General features: G+C 40.5%; 1 protein-coding gene across 2 annotated transcripts in view; it reads right to left on the minus strand.

Moving 5' to 3' along the window:
• The window catches only part of cltcl1 (clathrin, heavy chain-like 1), a 33,264-nt gene extending 15,632 nt beyond the window's left edge, over positions 1-17,632 (minus strand). For both annotated transcript variants that reach the window (XM_042421215.1, XM_042421214.1), the window contains exons 1-15: positions 17,180-17,632; positions 9,326-9,533; positions 5,409-5,677; positions 4,280-4,441; positions 3,906-4,019; positions 3,645-3,818; positions 3,212-3,409; positions 2,591-2,791; positions 2,221-2,373; positions 1,917-2,039; positions 1,334-1,471; positions 1,066-1,230; positions 726-906; positions 404-567; positions 156-281 (exon numbers count right to left, since the gene is read on the minus strand). In XM_042421215.1, coding sequence (XP_042277149.1) covers positions 156-281; positions 404-567; positions 726-906; positions 1,066-1,230; positions 1,334-1,471; positions 1,917-2,039; positions 2,221-2,373; positions 2,591-2,791; positions 3,212-3,409; positions 3,645-3,818; positions 3,906-4,019; positions 4,280-4,441; positions 5,409-5,677; positions 9,326-9,533; positions 17,180-17,221 — 2,418 coding nt within the window. In that variant the 5' untranslated portion in view covers positions 17,222-17,632. The remainder of the gene's footprint in view (positions 1-155; positions 282-403; positions 568-725; positions 907-1,065; positions 1,231-1,333; positions 1,472-1,916; positions 2,040-2,220; positions 2,374-2,590; positions 2,792-3,211; positions 3,410-3,644; positions 3,819-3,905; positions 4,020-4,279; positions 4,442-5,408; positions 5,678-9,325; positions 9,534-17,179) is intronic.
• Positions 17,633-19,504: the final 1,872 nt, after the last annotated feature.

The raw sequence follows: 19,504 nt of genomic DNA on the forward strand, positions 1-19,504 counted from the left end.
TTTGAAGATGTCACATTGGGCTCTGGGGAGTAGTGATGGGCATTTTTCACTTTCTTAAAAATATCTTACTGACCAAACAATTATTTGATTAATTGAGAAAATAATAACCAGATAAATCGATAACGAAGATAATCAATAGTTGCAGCCCTACTTACTTTCTGTACGTAGATTTCAATGTATTTCTGTAGATTGTTGCGGTAGAGGTAGAGCACCAGATCATGGACAAAGTCAAAGCGATCACACACGATGATGAGAGGAAGCTGGTCTGTTAGCTTGGCCTCCTACGAAGAGAAGAGACATGAAACATGTCATTTCTGATTAAACTATCAAATGTGCAATATATCACAACATTGTTGCTAAATGATATGAATCGTTTGCTCTCTGACATAGGGAAACCTTTTACCTTGAGGAAATTTTTAACCCTCTCTGGGTCGTAACAGTTGCTCTCTCTACAGATTCTCTCTACTTCTTTGATCTGTCCAGTCTTACAGGCAGCCTGGATGTACTTGAAGTGAACGTCAGGCTCCTGGCTGAAATTCACAATCGACCCAAGGAAGTAAAACAAGCCTTGAATAGAGATACCAGAGAGAGAGGAACAGCACATAGTCAGCTCCATCTATTAACTCTTAAAACCTCCACATAAATGGAAAAATCACAATTTGCTTTAATCTAAACCAACATGACCCAGATCTGCACCCCAAATCCCACTTGTTTATGACACCTACCCTCATAACTCTTGAAGGATTCAAACAGTTCCACTAAAGCCTGAGTCCCCAGCTGCTCGTGATACTTAGATGCTACTTGGACACAAAGCTGCAGGTTCTGTCTGATGTTAGCCGACAGCATGGCTCGTAAACACTCCAACGAGTCGTCAACTGACAAGGAGCCGAAGAAGTTCACCAGCCACTAGAAGGAGAAAAAAGAAAGACAGCAGGCTGAGCAGGGAGAAGGAAGGAAAGAAGTGGATTGAAGAGGCAGTTTCACACATTATCAAAAAAAGAGTAAAAAGTGGACGCTCCCTATAGAGTGGTATTCACAAGCATCACTGCATCTCCATAGGCATACCTCGGGGTTGAGCAGATGTGTGTGCACCACGGCTCGTTTGATATCATACAGGTCGGTGTAGTGTTCAAGAGCTCTCTGTAGCAGACCTGCCTTCTCACACAGCTGAGCAACATGAGCGCGGTCATAGTGTGTGAACATCTGGTTCCCCAGGATCGCATCTGCTACCTAAAAAAAAAAAAAAAAGGAAGTGTACTCACACATGGTCACACAAATCCTTGTTAATATCAAAGCTGTAGTTACTTTTTGTCATTTTAGTCTGAATGTTCACCTGGGGGGCGTGTATGAGGTTCATCTCAAGCAGGCGCGTCTGTAAGTGTCCTTCGGCTGGGCGGTTGTTCTTTAAAGCATCCAACAAGAAGGAGGTGCACTGCTGGATCAAGCTGCCCTCCATGAACACATCCACAATCTACAACAGCAGAAATCAAAGATATGGGAAGAAAAAGAGCACCAAGTCACGATTGAGTTAGCGTGCATAGTAAAATTAAGATTCACACACTATTAAGAGCCGCAGGCCCAGATGTTTCTGCTTTTTATATTTAACAACATGTGCAGAGGCCACAAATGAAAAGGGGCAGACATCTTAACTTAGAGAAGCATCAAGTCTTCCAGTTTTCTGGTTGAGACTTGGACAGAGTGGTTATGTGGCTTTAAAAGGGAAGGGGGTCACTGACTCAGTAAATTCCTGGCATTGCTGGCACATCTGGAATAACACAGATGGAGGCTCCCACACTGGGTACTTTGTGTGTTTGCGTGCATGTGTGAGGGTAAACGTGCAGATGTGTTTTAAAAGGAGGGCATGTGCAGGAGTAACTGTGTGTCTCCAGCGAGGGAGATGCTGGTGTGTGCGTTACCTGGTTGATGTTGGCCAGCGGCTCCTCATCCTGGACCAGCATCTGTGCAAACTGCAGTCCCTGGTCTGGGCTGACTCGCATCACATTTCTCAATAAAAACACCCAGTCTGGGGTGTAGCCAACCTACAGAAGTACAGTTGGATTAAAGCTCACTTCTCAATTCAAACATTTTGAATTCATACAAATAAATGTATAGATAAATATATAGGAGGTATCTTCTGTACCATCTTATAAACAAGTTAAGATGCAGTGAATAAACATGTCTTATATACTGCTTATATGATAAAGTTAGCTCTCAGATTACCTTTTTAGCATACAGCACTATCTTCTGGAACTGGCCGGTCTCAGCGAAGCACTGGATGACCTTGTTGGGGACGTTAGCTCTGAGGTACACACTAAGAGCGAGGGTGGGGTCAGAGGCCTTCACCAGGTCTCCCAGCTCCTCTGAGCACTCCAGCTACAACAGATATACATTGACAATACATACCGTTGATAATCATCAATGTGTAGGTGATACTACACTGTAAACAAGCTCCATTTATAAATAAATGCCAACACCCCCATATATTTGACCATTATCACTTTGGAAACCACATAGAAAAGAAATTCTACAGCACATCTATAGATCAGTCCAAGCTTATGAAAGCTGCCTTGTTCTAATCCTCCGATCCTACCTTGTCCTCCTTCAGCCATTTCTCCAGCAGTTGCTTGCGGCCCTGCTGCAGGACAGGCCTGCACAGCTCCAGAGACTCAAACTTGTTGAGCTGGCCCTGGTCCAGCAGAATGCCAAAGTACTGCAAGAGTGGAGATGCCTGACCCGGCTGAGCCGGCACACTCTGAAACTTACGAATGGTCTCTGCTGTCCGCAAGATACCCTGAGGGGGGGGAGAGATGGTGAAGAATGGAGGAATTATGGGTAATGGAAAAAGCAAGGGCAGAGCAAACAATGAAAGAAGAATTGCATTGAATCTTTTGAATAAGAATTTCATATTTATTGCAGTACATATTCATAATGCTATACAATGCCTATGAACAATATTGACTTCTTTCTTTGAACCTTTTCATAATTCTAATTATTTAGAAAACTGAATCACAGCAGGTGATATTAGAAATGTTTTTCAATAATCAACAGAAAAATATTTAAATGACAAAGTGAAAAACAAAACTCTACAAATTGATCTACATTAAGCGCTAAATTGTGCAAGTAGCATTTTCTAAAATTGCTTTTTCAAAGCCATCAGCATATATTACAATATGCACACACTACACCACATTGCAGCAAAGGACGGACATACCTTGGGTGCTGATGCAGCAACCTTTGCAGCTTCTGAATAGCTTCCCTGGGCAAAGAGAGTGTTGAACTTCCTGGCAAAAAGCTCCTCTGCCCCTGCAAGGTTTGACCTCACAGCCATCCTCAATGCCAGATCTGGGTTCTGCAGCACGTTGGTGGCATAGTTGACAATGTTTTCCTCTTCAACACATACTGACAAGACCTAGAAGATAAAGAATAGATAAACATGTGAAAACTGCTCACAAGATCAGTGATGCAAAGATATTTCTGTCCTTTGAGATTGTTTGACGTTCACACCAGTGCAAAACGAAAATCCATCCAATATCCATCATTATAAATTAGGCCAACTGTTAAACATTTAACTTGAACATCAACAGCATATCTGCTCTTGATGCTGTTACAAAAGCCAGTAATTACAGTAATAACTTATTTCTCACCTGTCCCTTCTTGTTGACCCCAATAATTCCCGAGGTGGCTTCATGAGGGGAAGTGACAAAGATGGTCTCTGCACTGATTCGGTTCATGTAGATACACACTCCAGACTCCAGGTCATACAGGTGAATGTAACCGTATTTAGTGATCAAATATATTACACCATGCTTATTACCAATCTGAGGAGAAAAGAGAGGTATCATTTAACATTCACAAGTCATCCTCAGTATATCCCAAACCAGTGAGTAGTAGGGGTCTTTTCTTGCCTGCATAGCTACAGGAAAGTCTGTCTGGGCCTCTGGAGGGAAGAACACATCCACTGCTTTCTTAGCAAATGGCTGGTTTCCTGCAGCTGGCTGACCAACTTCGATGATGTGCAGCTGCAAGAAGAAAAAGCACATAGAAGTGACCACAGTTGAGCAAATATGAATGAACTATGAACTTTCTTAATGTCAACAGCTATTTTGGTGATGTATACCCAACAAACCATGACAAAATCATGACACATCACAGATGTTTCTCCTGATCTTACCTGAAACACTTCCCTTTGTGTCACACAGAGCCTTTTGTTAAGAAACTAGACTAAATACACTGATAGGATCATGAGTAAAATCCTTGTGTATCATCTAGAGACCCTCACCTTTCCACCAGCCTGTGAGCGCACAGCAAAGCAGAAGAGGGTGGAGGATTTGGCATTTCCCTCCACTTTGAACTCCCCAAAGGCGGCAGCGTGACCCTCGATGGGCTGGGACACTTTCCTCTCGACAGAATACAGCTGCATTGCCCCAACCACACGATTTTGCTGTAGCACAAACACACAAAAATGTAGGTACATGCAGGTCATTTTTGGTGCATTACGCCATTAATGTCACCCCAAAAATCAAACTATTACAAATCAGAGATGAATAATTCTAGGGTCAAGTTAGAAAAACTTTTATTCATGGTGGTTTAGCAACTACAAATACATTTTTATAAATGACGGTGCTTAGGTTACGGCTGGATGGATGTTTTGGTCCCTTATTAGGTTTAGATGGTTAAGTTTTATATTTGGTTTGTTAAGATCAGAATAAACATCTGTAGGAGAAGGTTGGTGCTGTTGCACACGGCCTTGAAGTAATCAAAGCTGCCTTTTCTAAGGCTCAACACTATGTGAAAACATCCACACTGGTATTTATGGGCCGTTTTTGTGTTCAGAAGTTCAGAAAATGGCTGAATCTCTTCTTCCTACTCTTTCAGACAGCAACCAATAAAATAATGCTTGAAACGATAATGTTATTAATATTATAGCCCCAATTTCACTACTAAACATTGATTATTTTCCCTCATGCTTTCTATCGTCACTTATTCTATGCTTCATTACTGACTTACACTTAAGTTGTTCTTACAAACATATTCTTTTATCTCTATTCTCAAAACAACTCAACAAACACAAAACAGAAATTCTATTATGGGTCTAAATACTACCAGTTCACCACAGCGGCACAAAGATGTCGAACAAATAAATATTTGATCATTGTGATATGGTTTGAAAAAAACTGTAGACACACCTGTATTGTGGCTACACTGATATTCACAGTGAGTGTTTCTGAAAGCTCTGTTTTTGGATCTACTTAGTGTAATGTGATGTATCTTCGGATAAATCAAGCTCAGTGTGGATCCTTTGTACTATGAGAATGCAGATAAGGGATCAGAGGGTAAAGAAACATGCAGATTCCTCTAAAAGACATTCTTGCTTGCATGTCTACTATATGAGGCATGAGTAAATATACCTGTGCGGAAATCCCTATCAGCAGTAGCCACTTCTGTTGTTCGTCAGTTCTGTAGTTAATGATCTGACATCCTGCCAGACTGGCGTGCCGATCGAATACTTTGGCTGGTTGGGAATCCCCCTCCATGCTCCAGTGATAGACGGCTGTATCTGTCACCAGGGCGACAGTGTTTACCGATATCCACTTCCAGAACATGACCTCCTCTGTCATGGTGTGAGCCTTCATCTTACTCTTCATCTCAATGTTGAAGATCTGCAGCGTCTTGGCAGCTGAGGGGAAGTTAGGATACAGAGGAAAGAAGTAAGACAACCAGGCAGCAAAAAGTTAATAACTGAGTCTGAGATAAGCAGAGACAGCGATTAATAGATTTATAGCCAAGCTGGGTGATATAACCTCAAATCAACGTTATGATTTATTGATAAATTTGTTATTTTTTTAAACCATGCTTACACAAACTGTCACTGTTTTTACTGTCTGTATGAAACTCTGGAAACTGTATCACATTTTCTGCTGAAATATCAGTTTGTATTCACCCTATTTTATATATGTATTAAACTATTTTTGCATAAATCATTAATGGAAACACAAAAAAATAACTTTTGATCAAGATTTAATGTGACATGTGGAGTAACATGTGAATGTTTTGTGGTAAGAAGCTGTTCTGTTTTATTTGCTGTTTCTAAAATGCAGCCCTGCGGTTGCTCTTGTGATGCTCCTTAGCCCAATATATAGTAACCTCTCACTGACCACCAATAAATCTTGATTTAATAGGACAGCTCACAACTGCACAGAGCTGGAAAAGAGTTCACAGAACAAAAAGAAAGAAGCAAAACTTAGTGTGAGACTCTGGAAATTGGTATCTGTAATTTATTTAGCCCAGTCAGTTCACTAAAATAAAAAAATTTAATTCTCACTTAGTTCTACTGAAACTTAGCCAGATACTAATAGTTTCAGTTTTATTTGCCCAGATTTGGAGATATCTGCTTCCAATTCAGTGCAAAGGAGGAGAATGGAATTTCATTTGTCATACTCACATTTAACCTGCGTTTAAAATGAAAAAAAAAAAATCAACAGCAATATTTCTTTCCAAAATCAATGTCCCAGTTACTCTGGATGATCCACTGACCTCGCTGTGAACTGTTTATTTTGGAACAACTTCCACTGAAGACTACAACCAAAACAATAGTCCCTTTTAGACTGTTGACAGCACGTTGCACAGATTATCCAGAGTAATAATGACTGGAAATAGATGTTGCTGCTGAAATTTTTAAGCAAAACTTTCCAATGTTGTGAGCACTGTAAATGAAATTCCTTTTAATTTCCATTGTACTGGGGTGGAAGTGAAGGTATTTGATAAAGATATCTCAAGATCGGGACAAATAAAACCATAAATATGAATAAATGCCATTACAGAAAAGTCAGAAAGTATGTTTTTTGTATTTGATATGAACCAACCATTTAATTAATGGTGTTTAATTGCATGGAGCACCACCCTGTACACATTTACCTGTCTGATAGTACTGGTCTGTCTGAGCCATAATAATGTTTCTGCTCTGGAATTTCTTGCTTGTCCTAATAGTCCCACATATGTAAGGAACTCAGTTTAACGATTCAGTTACAGAGGAACAAGCAGGTGAGGTAATGCATGATTCAGGTGAATAACTGGAGCCGTTTTACAAACCACCATCAACACACACAGTTATAATGATACATTTAATGGCATCCCTTGTATGCAGCAAGGAAAGATCTAGACACTGATATGGCTGCTGGAACACACTCACAAGACAGTGTGTAATATCTGATGATGCATACCAACACACACACACTTTCCAGCATACAGCTAGTCATGCTAACACATGTTTAGTTCTCATAAAAGTAGGAGATGAGCCTGCAGGTTAGGTTGGAGCAGGCGTGTGAGGTTGAGACAATTTACTGCCGTCTGCAGTGTTGAGTCCTTTCTAAACAGGTGTCTGTCTTTTGATTGATCAGTGGTCGAAATAGGAATTGCTCTGTGCACTTGAGAAGGGTATGTTGGAAGCTTTTATGAGAGAGACATGGCTACTGTATCATCACAACAGACTGCCAGACGGGTAGACACAACAGAAAGCAACTCACCATCTGAGAAAGGACAGAAAGCAAGGGAGAAAAAGCAAAGTGTCAATCAGGTAAGAATGAGTAGATACAGATAGACCACAGAGAGAGGGCAAACAGGGGCATATTATCCTCAGAGGGTGGGGGAGGAGGGAGAGAGAGAGGCATTATAGGCAAATCATCCTGATCAGCGCTTGTGTTTGTGCTCTAAGGGCAAGATTCAGTGGCAGAAAATCAATTTGCACAACCAATTTAGTACATTCAGGCAATAGAACTGAGTGCACTCTACATATTTATAGCATTGACAGAGCATTAGTCATTGCATGACCGTGGCATTCCCACAGTGATACTAGTAGATACTAGATGGCTAAATCTGTTAAAACTAGAACTAAATAAACATTGAGGATGCCATGTAGACTTCATTCTGGGAATATAAACAACAATAATAACCTCAACACTTGGTTTAAAGCCACTAATAATACCAGTGATCTGTTTTTTCTCACAACATTACAGTATTTCTCGTCTAATAGCCAGTTGGTATGGCTGCCTGAATGTGTATCTACGTGACAAATTAAAGGAAAAACCAACATAAAGTGTTTTAGTAAAGTGTTGGGCTACCGCGTGCTGCCAGAACAGCTTCAATGTGCCTTGGCATTGATTCTACAAGTCTCTGAACTCTTCTGGAGGGATGAACACCATTCTTCCAAAAGATATTCCCTCATTTGGTGTTTTGATGATGGTGGTGGAGAGTGCTGTCTAACACATTGGTCCAAAATCTCCCGTAGGTGTTCAGCTGGGTTGAGATCTGGTGACTGAAAAGGCCATAGAATATGATTCACATCATTTTCATACTCATTAAACCATTCAGTGACCCCTCGTGTCCTATGGACGGGGGTATTGTCATCCTGGAAGAGACCGCTCCCATCAGCATAGAAATGTTTCATCATAGGATAAAGGTGATCACTCAGAACAACTTTGTATTGATTTGCAGTGACCCTTCCCTATAAGGGGACAAGTGGACCCAAACCATGCCAGCAAAATGCCCCCACAGCATAACAGAGCCACCGGATCCCCTCACTGTAGGGGTCAAGCATTCAGGCCTGTACCACTCTTTTGGTGTACACCACACATGCACTCGCCCACTTGTTGAGAATATGGTGACAGATGACTCATCTGACCATATCACTTCTTTCCACATCTCGGTAGACCAGTGCTTATGGTTTTTGCACCACTGCATTGTCAAATGTGCATTCATCTTTGTAATGAGGGGTTTATGTACTGCAACCCTGCTATAATATCCTTCTCTATGTAATTGTAGAAAGACTGTTCTTGCTGACGCAGTCTGATCACGTCCTGCATTGACATTCTCAGTCACCTGAGGAAGAGTTGCTCTTCTGTTTTTCCTTGCATATCACACTAATGCACGAGAATTTCGGTCATCAAATGTCCGACCTTATTTACTAATGCCTTTCCCATAGATCTAAATGCAGATGTCACTTTAGTCACTGTTCCTATTGAAACACCAGCCAGGTGAACAGTCTTTATGACTGAAGTTCCTGCCATCCGTGCCCCAACAATGAATCCTCTTTCAAAGTCGCTTAGATCTTTTCCTCTTACCATCTTGATACAAAATCAGAGTCAACTGGGCCTGCTCAGCATTTTTATACATGCCACAGTGCATGATCGGCTGTTATTTGCTTAATTGTACCATGCAGTGCACCTGTGTGGAAACATCTGCATTCATAATGTTTCTCCACTCAAATATTCAGGCTTTTCCTTTAATTTGTCACTTGCCATGTATACATCACAGCATACATGCTTGTTACCTTTCAGGGCGATGACCTTGCTGGCGGGGTTCATGATAGCACTGTCGGCAGAGATTGGTCTCCTGATTGGGTTGGTGGGGTCTGACATGTCCACGATCACCACCTGGTTCTGCTCGCCCACCTTCTCTCTGATGCAGATGAACTTGTCAGACTCCATGGTCAGATAGCTGAACCCAATGTTGGCCGGGTTCACCCCCAGGTTCTGCAACTGGAAATAATACAAAAACATGAGCATTAATGACACTCTTTACCCTGCTAACACTTTAAAAAGCACTATATAAACACTTAATAAACTGTGTTTGAATAGCTAATGAATGATTGATAAGACAGTATAACATGAAGCAATAATTGTAAAGAAATAGTTTGACATTTAGGGAAATACACTTATTCCCTTTCTTGCAGATTTGGATTAGAAGATTGATAGCACTCTCATGTCTGTATACCTAAATATGGAGCTACCGCCAACAGCTGGTTAGCTTAGTTTAGTATTAAGACTGGAAACATGAGGGAGTAATCAAAGGACTGTAACAAATTATTCCTAACATCTGTTTACAGTTTACTAATTAAAAAGTTATATCTCATTTGTTTAATCCGTGCAAAAACAGTTTCCAAACGCCCTCGTAAAATAACGACCTGTCATTTTTACACTTGGTTTTTTGTACATATTAAAGAAAACAAGATACAACATATACATTAGATAGCCTTAGAGGTGTTAGTAGGTGAATTTGGTTACCTTCAGACAGAGCCAAGCTAGCTGTTTCCCCTGTTTTCATTCTCTTTTTTTGTAATTTTTTTTTATTATCTTTTTCAATATGTACAAAACATAATGAAACATGAGACCACTTATTACAGTAAATCAATGAAAAATAAGTAATAGAACAAACAACAAAATGAATCTGGGCAAACAGAATTAACTACAAGTACAGTAAGAAAAAGCAGTTAACTGTGGAGACAAATGAAAAATATTGATACATGGGCTACCATGAATCAATAATTGGGGTAGCACATGTTCCTTAAAAAATATATGTAGGAATATTTACTGCTAAGTTCCTTCCTTTATATACATCAGAAAATTAGACCAAACTTCATTAAACCTCCCTTGGTAATTATGAGTCCTTGCGATTAGAGATTTAAAAGAGGCAATGTCTGCCATCAATTTTAAGCATTCAGTAAGATCTGGTTTTGTCTGGCTTTTCTAATACCGGAAAACCATCCTTGAAGAGGCAATAAAGCTGCCAGAGCAAGTCCATTTTGTTTTTATATATCTGGTGGTAAGAGAGACTGGTCTCTTAATAAGCACAGCTGGAGATATTTTGGCAATGGCCTATGCAACCACTCTCTGATACTTTTCATTACTTGTTTCCAAAAAGGAGAAACAAAAAAAAAAAAAAACATTCCCACATTAAATAAAGAAAAGTACCCATTTCATTTTCACACTTCCAGCAATAACTGCTATCCATGAGTCCCATTTTTTAAGTTTAACTGGTGTATAATAATATCTGTGGATGATTTTGTAGTGTGTAAATTTGCCCGCTGCGTCTCTGACTGACCACCCGACATCTGTCACCATGTTTTTCCATTTATCCGCCTCTATGTTTCCCTGTTTTCATTCTCTTTGCTAAACCAAAATTGGCCAGCTGTAGCCTTGTATTAGGAACAGATATGAGAGTGATGTTTACCAGCAAGCAAATAAATGTAAATGTAATGTAATAAACGATTCCCTAAATGACAAATGACTACACAAATGAACAATTCAAATGTGTTATAAAACATTTGTTCGCCGTTTATACACATGCAGGCCTACAAATAATTCACAGTCAGGTTAAAAACAGTTTATGAATGTGTTAAAAACTCTTCAAAACATGTTGAGCTTGAAGGTTCATAATTTATGTTGGAAATACAAGTTTGCCAAAAAAAAACTCAATGTCCAATTATTAGATTTCTCCAGAAGCTTTCATTCACATCTTGTTGCCTTAGCCACAGTCAGAGCCAGTTGTCATGGTGAGTGAAGAAGAAGTATTTCTCAATAAATCAATACTTCATTAATAAATATAATAGTATATTACACAAATGATTCACAGTAGGCATTATAGTTGTTGACAAGTAGATTTAAACACTTTAAATGTCCTTATATCTGCTAAAAACTGCATAGTGTGCTGTAAACTATGTACTACTGTTAACTGCTTATAAATGCTAAATATAGGGAGTGTATCCTAATAATCATTGGAAAGGATGAACCATGATCTGGTATTAAACTTATAGTTTTAATGGTGGTTAAACCAAAGCCTGTTAAATTAATAAAAACACTCAAGACTGCTTTCATAGTGTGCCAACAATTTACTATTTTTGGAATGAAAGTTACGCTCAGCTAGACACTGAAAATCTCAATTTAACAGCTCTTTCAGAGCTTTGAAGGAGTCATGCCTTCTCCATCACAACAACAACAACAAAAAAAAATCAGTGGGAAAATAAATATGGCTGACATTTGCCTTGCGGGGGGAACAAGCAGCAAGTACCCAACCAAAACGGTGTTGTGATTAAAATAGCAGCAGATCTGCTCCAATTTTCCAGGGAAATTCTTAAAATGCTGTTTTCCAGACAAGAGGTCTGGTGGTACACAGAGCCAGGCAACAAGCAATATGTTAACTCAGCAGAGTTTAAAAGGGGAACTTATTATGCTTTTCCTTATTTTCAGTCATATATGTAATGTTATAATGTTGGATGTTCATATTAAACATGGCCACAGTATCAGATAATGAAGTAAATGTATACAGAAGTAATGTTAGCAAAAAGCACTTATTTCAGACTGCTCTGAACGCTCAGTTTCCAACGCCAATCAGAACAGGCATCATCGAGACGCAGGCCTTGAAGAGATAAGAACTAAGACTGCCTGTTAAGAGACAGAGGCTGAACTGAGGGGCTGCATAAAAGGGCCAGTAGAAGATAAATAAGGAGATGTGAATCATGCAGATCTACTCTTGTGGAGTCCCAGAATAAAAATATAGAGCTGGAAATGAGCATAATTGGTCCCCTTTAATGTGGATGCTAATAATCTCCTGAATTTACTGAAGTATTTGGATAACTATGTTTTCTTTCTTTTGCAATGCCAATGCATCATTACATCTCAATAATACTGGAAAAAACTACTTTAATTCAGCAAAACCTGTGATTAAACCCTCACACTGTATTTAAGTGTCTATGCAAGAAGCCAGCTGTAAGAAAAGTTTATTTACCACTTGATTATCCAACCTAAACCAGCCTGAGACGACATTAAAGAAAATCCCCAGTAGAGATCTGCTTTCTGAATTCTTTTAATAAGGCTCCATCAGCGAATCCAATCCATTAATCAGCATGTTTACTTTCCTAATAAAACGAAGTCCCAAGACACAACAAAGCACAAAGACCGAGCGGATGTCAACTTGTGCCGTGTCGAATCTTAGCAGAACTAACAAACATGAAACACTACCTAGGTTAACAGCTGCTGAACAGGGGTATTATTGTGCACATTGCCAAGCTAACTGTGAACAGATAGAGCAGACCAAACACGCACTGATGACTGAACTGACTACATTATGCAGTCTGAGGCAAGCGGAAAGGAATCCTTACGCTCAACACAAGGACTGTACTATCTGACAGTTGGCTGGTAGAGCAGCAAATGTGACTGCTGAGCCATTTAAATCATGTCATCTACAAAACAGGAAGGATGTGACAGTCAGCAGTCGGGGCTCCAGAAAGAGAGAGAGAGAAGTTACCAATTAAGTAATGATCCATAATGAATGATATCCAAGCAATAGCATTAGCTTTGCATTCATTCAAGGTATGGCTGGAGAAAATTTAAAGCTACACTTGAAAGGGTTTGCTTGTAGTGCAACTACCCTCAGCTTTACAGAGATTTTTTAGCCTCTGTTAGCTCGTTGTTTTGGCTTTACAACTCACAAACGCCACACTCATCAAACTTGTTTTCAACTGCAATCAATGCAGCTTTAATACTATTATTTATAAACTTTCAACCAAATCATATTGCAATAACAATATTATATTATTTTAACATTTTACAAATTTCCATTGCAAAAAAATCATGTTTTTGAGCAAGGTGTAATTAAAAAGTAACTAAATTAGTCGTTTATTTAGTTTTTGTTTGATACATGTGATGCATACCAGTGGAACAAAGTTTATAGCTCTGAAAGATTCAGCGATTGACAGGAAATTAATCTGCAATTATTTTGATGACTAATTAATCATTTTTTAAACAAAAACACAAACACGTACTCTGGTTCCAGCTTCTCAAATGTGAATATTTGCTACTTTTCTCTGTTTTACATACAACTGTAAACTCAATATCTTTGGGTTTTAGACTGCTGAAGACAATTTGAGGACCCCACCTTTGGCTCTGCGACACTGTGATAGACATTTTTCACTATTTTATAATATTTAATAGACCAAACCATTCATCAAGAAAATAATAAGGATTACTTGCAGCTCTACACCTGATTTTGCATACATTTTCTATATCAAGATATATATACATATCAATATCATGATAATGGTTTCACCCCTAATGCTGAGCCTTAACTCAATGTACAAACCAGATCTGCGAAATTATGCAGAAATATTAGAGAAAGGGTTCTTGAAAAGGCCACAGAAGACCTGAGGGAGGATTGGAGCCATATGCTGCATCTCTTCTCAAGACTGCCAAAACTATCTCTGGGAGGAGACAGGGAGAGAACCCACAATAAAGATAGCAAAGGAGAAGATAAGGATGGGGGTGAAAGGAGGAGCTCAAGACACAGTCCAGCATCCTGCTAAAAGGAGCGCATGTGTGTGTGTGGGGGGTGGGGGGGGGGGGGAGTAATAAATGTACCTTTTATGAGAAATGAAGGAGGGATGTGTGCTGTGTCTATACACATCAGTTCCAGTAAGACAGGCTTTTGGCAATCTACAGCTCAGGGTGGGGCGACTGACTCACCGGAAGAAAAACCCCCCCACACACTCCTCCTTAGAAGAACATTCCAGACTAAAATCACACTTCAACTAAACCTCCTGTCTCCTGTGACCCACAAACTACCTCTAGCAACAGATCTTTTACGCACACACACACACACAGACTCCTGTAAGTCCTCTTCGCCTTAGCGGCTGAGGTTAACAATCCCAAACATATCACAATAACAAAAGGCAGAAGAACTTCGCTGATGATACAGCATATGGTATTTGGTGAGTCATAGACTGGGTGGATGCATTACTGAGGCACTGACACGTCACGTCAGCAGCTGAGGGTTTTGGACTCATGAGAGAGAGAGAGAGAGAGAGAGGAGATTGCACAAACAGTTAAAACTGAGGAGGAATGCAGCAAAATGACATGGAAGTGCTACTACTTCACACTTTCTTGCACATTAGGAGGTATACAGTGTAGGTGATCATGGAAACATGAACAGTTCATGGCTCATTTCACATTAAAAGATGGAGACAATGTGTTTATTGTACGTGTGAACGACTTCTCTTTCCATGCACTCATGATTGAGTTTTGGTGACTGAACACAGACGCTCATCCTCGTCCCTTCCAGCCACTGCTGCGGTCACAGATGTGTTGTGTTAGACCCAGAGTGGTGAATTCACTTCCTCATCCTGCTTCCTACCCTGTTGTGATTTGCTGAACTTAAATGGGGGGGGGGCTGCTTACCTCAATCTTTCTATCACATTTGTCGGTCTGACGTGATCGTTTCATCAGCGCACATGCAGCAGCGCACCGGGATGCTGGTAAAAGGCCGCAGAGCAGCAGCAGGTTGGATCCTCCTAACTCAACTCAACAGGACAATGTTCAGACGCTTCGGGAGCTGCGGGACATTTTTGCACTTACACGAGCTGCTACAGCACGTAGGCCGATGCTAACACAGCCAGCAGCAAAGCCACATAAGCTGCAAATGACTTTAGCACTTTCATAATTCACCATTCTCTGTCCTCATCTTCCTTCATGCTGCCACCGACATAATCCACAGAACATGTCTGCAGTTTCAAGCCCTGCATTTGGCTCCATACGTCCAACTAGGTCACCGATCCATTTAGTCAATTAATGACACACTTTGACTTGCTCAGGCACAGCCTGGACCTTGGATCATGAATCACACTGAAATAAATAAGCGGGGAAGACAAAGAGTGATGACGGAGACTGACTTCACCCACAGCTTTGCCTTAATGACAGTCTGAGGTGAGAAAATGAGTATTGGTTCAACCACAGCTAAAACAGTAACTGTGAGCTCTGAACTTGATCCTCCACGTCCATATTTAACAAAAGTGTAGAGTAAAGAAGTGTGTTGAGTGTAATAACCAACATATTTGGGCAGGCTGGTGCCTCACCATGGATCTGGGTCCATGTTACACTCCTGAGCCCAGACTGCAGACAGAGAGCTGTAAATACCAGGCCAAGGGAAAAAAGCTAAACAACTTGAGGCCCAAAGTCCTTGGTTTGCAAATTCCAAGCATTTTTCACTCTGCTGGAGCCACCTAGATTCACAGGGGGATACGACTGGGGCAGAGCCGGGATTTCACGGTAGAGGTGGAACGCTGCTGCTTATCACTGTCTCAGGGCGAGATTTTCTTAGCAGATGTAAAAGGGAAAGGTATGCGCTGCTGGAAGCAATTTGAACTAATAACCCAGACGTTGCCAGGTACTGCACTGCCCTCCATCAGCAAGCAACAGTGTACCAGCCCTGTCAGTGAGGAGAGGAGCCTGGTAGCCTGCAAGCTCTCTTGGCAGTCACAGTTTGGTGAATAAAGGATCTTTGGCTGACGACACCGAGCGCAGGGGCTGCTATGGGACAACGATTATCAAAGTCCAAACCAGAGGAGGGAAAAAAAGGGGGTCCGTGGTGGAAATAGTTCCTCCACAGACGACCAAATAGCTCGTTGTTTGTTTTCCTTTTTTAAATCCCAGCATCTAAAAAGGGGCACTGTGTTGTTTTTTCCATCAAGAGACTGCCTACCAAAGCACACAGGGCCTTTACTCTGTCATGTTGGTCATTTTGAAGCTGCACAGATGCTCTTCTAGCATTAAAACACCAACAAGTAGGCCTGGAAGATACAGTTTATCCGTCTAACATTGATGCTGTGATATGAAACAAGGTGTCTTCTAGGATTTTGTGATTGCATCGTTAAAAATATTGTTTAAATGTGGCGTTTTTTTGCCTGTTATGACATGCTGCATCATTAAGCGATGCAGTTTTCTGAACAAGCAAATGCTTCTACAACTTTACCCACACCTACAGTCTGAAAACACCCTCAACATAATGTCACAATAATCAATATATTATGGTGATTTTTGTCAGTAACGCCCAACTCAGCGGAGAAACTGCACATTTGCAGACACACAGAGCCCAGTGTTGTTGTTGTTGTTGTTGCTGTTGGAGGTTACAAAGTAGGAATATGTTGCTGCAGGACATGACAACAACATGGTAGCCACAAAGCTTAGAGTCCAAGTGCCATTCAGTTACAATGTAACCGTGAACAGCTGAGCTCACAGTTGCCTGCAACATAAAGTGTCAAAACACCGCAGTTTCCCACCGGCGCGGACAGCAGGATTGAAAATGACAGCGGCGTTTTTCCACTTGAGGGGAAAAACTGCGGCGTATCCTCACACCGGTCCGCATTGGAGCTGTGTACTGTTCAATTTTCACAAGTCATCATCTGCCCGGCAGGAGAAAACTAGGCCTGTAGCTAAATTGAGCACCACCCTGCAGCCCTATTTCAGATCCCATTTAAATGCGACATGTGCCGTGCGTGTGCGGACCTACATGGGCGAGGAGCTGCGCAAAAACAAACCAGCTAGAATTAATTTTAGGGTTTTTTCTTGCGTCTCCTTACCTGCAGATGTTCCTGGAAACGTATCGGCAGTATCTGAGCCATTTCTGTAGGGTTTTCTGTCTGAAGAATCCGTGAGGAAGGAAAGGGGAAGGGGACAGCAGGAGGAATAGAGGTGGTCTTGTTCTGTATGTGCCCTAAACGTGCCCAAAAGTCAAATATGATGGGCTGTAGTAGGTAGTCTGGGTGGCTTGCGTTGGTTATCACACGAATCCAGTGACTGCTCCCATTTAGCAGCCCCCCTACGCCAGTCCGGAATCAAAAACTCCGCACCTCCGCTAAGAAAACTAGTCCACTTCAACTACTACCGAGCCCCGTGCATAAACCAGTTCCTCCTCGTGCCTTGTAAGGATACGGGAGTGTCCTTAAAAATTAAAAAAAAATCCGTGCTGACTTATTGTAAGTGATGATTTCGCATAAGCAGCCCGTGGCGTGGATTTTTCTCACAGCTGTCAATGCGAGAGGTCGGATGTGCAGTTTGTACCCCTCCGCCGCAGCCCCTTCCCCCGTCCTCTCCACCAACTTCGAAATCAGGGCTCGTGACAAGCGCCCCCCACCTCTGCATGATTTCTACAAAATCACACACACACACACACACACACACACACACACACCTAGAAAAAAAGTGTGTTATTGTATGGAGGACACACAGCTCTGTACCACAGATGACTGCTGATATTTTAAAGTGTGTTTTCCATGTTTTCCAAGGAGCTGAAAATGCATCTTTGAGACCTACACAAGATCTCTTCTATGGCCTAATACTCCCATCATCATCATCATCATCATCATCATCATCATTATGCCTGGTGAGCAGCAGGTTGTGTTAAAGAATACTCTTACTGTAAGTTAACAAAGATGTCTTCTATCATGGATTGTACTCAAGTTAATTATGCTATTAAGATAAATATTTAGTGTTAAAATACATTTGATGAGACTGACATTTTTGCCTATGGAAAAAAAAATGGAAGACAGAATAAAATTCAGTGTTTTCTTTGTCTATTAGTCATAATCATTAAGACCACACACTGTCAGTTTGTGGTTTGTCTGAAAAATACTCCCTTTAAAATCAACAAAGACACTACTAGTGTGAGTCAGTATTACACGCAGGATGTGGACAGCACAGACATCACTGGAAATCAAAAAACCACAGTTTCAAAGGATGAGACTTTCACAATACAGTTTTGACTTCCCCCACTGGGAGATATGTATAAGGAAGGAAGGAAAAAGATGCTGCGCAGACATTTATGATGGAAATGAGCTCATTCATTTGATCAAGATGCAGAAAGTTGTATCATATAAGGAGTGAAAACTGCACAAAATGCACACAACACTTTTTCTTTTTTCCCCCCTGTAAATCACTTTCTAATTTTGTTAAGTGTTATACAAATAAAGTTTATTATAATAATATTATTAATGGAAGCAATTGTATTTACAGTAGATTCAAATGTGTATACCACTAAAAAAGCAGAGGATATATTCTAAGTCATGTAATTTACCCGTGATATATCAGTGGCAATAAGTCTTCATGATATTAAAGTTTATTAATTCTTTTTTTGAATGAAAATCTCTAATTTGGGACTTCCTGGTGACGTAGGGGTTTAATAGCGTCCCCAGTTGTAGTCCTGCCAAGGATGTTTGTTGCATCTCTCTCCCCTCATTTCCTGTCACTATCTAATAAAGGCAAAAAAGAAAATGCCCAGAAAACTCTGAGAAAAATAATACGTATTATTTGTCATATAATGATTCTACAAGATATCAATGGCAGTGCTGCTGTGCTATATGTTGCAAATCACAGGATGTTGTTGGGGTCACGTCTGGACAATATGTCAGTTTGTCATCCTAGCAGTATGTGCCCCACACCCATCTGCCAAATTGCAGTGGCTCCAGGAAGTTATTTAGCGCTCATTAACATCACCAGCCTATGCAAATACAGCAGCTACAGTCGCACGAGACTCTGCTGCTTTAAGCTGAAGTCTCACACATAATGTGGTCACACTTGAAACCTGAAACTGTGTCAAAAAAAACATCTAAAAAGTAAAGGACATGACAATGTTTGGTGTGCTCAGCTTAAACTGTTGCTGTCTGTATGTATTTTAATTAATTTTAAGCAGCCATGACTTACCATTGTGACGTATTTTCAAAGTTGAATTGAATCCTTGCTATGCAATAAATTTTATAGGCAGTAATTTCAAGTTGATAGCTTGTGTTAAAATAGTTGTAATCCATTTAAAGAGTTGAAACAGGTGGTCAAAATTATGATAAATGTTCGATTTAACTCTGATGTGTTGATGTTTTTATACACGAGCACTGATGTTTCTACTATTTTAG

The sequence above is a fragment of the Thunnus maccoyii genome, chromosome 9 (assembly GCF_910596095.1).
Source record: "Thunnus maccoyii chromosome 9, fThuMac1.1, whole genome shotgun sequence".
Taxonomy (NCBI): domain Eukaryota; kingdom Metazoa; phylum Chordata; class Actinopteri; order Scombriformes; family Scombridae; genus Thunnus; species Thunnus maccoyii.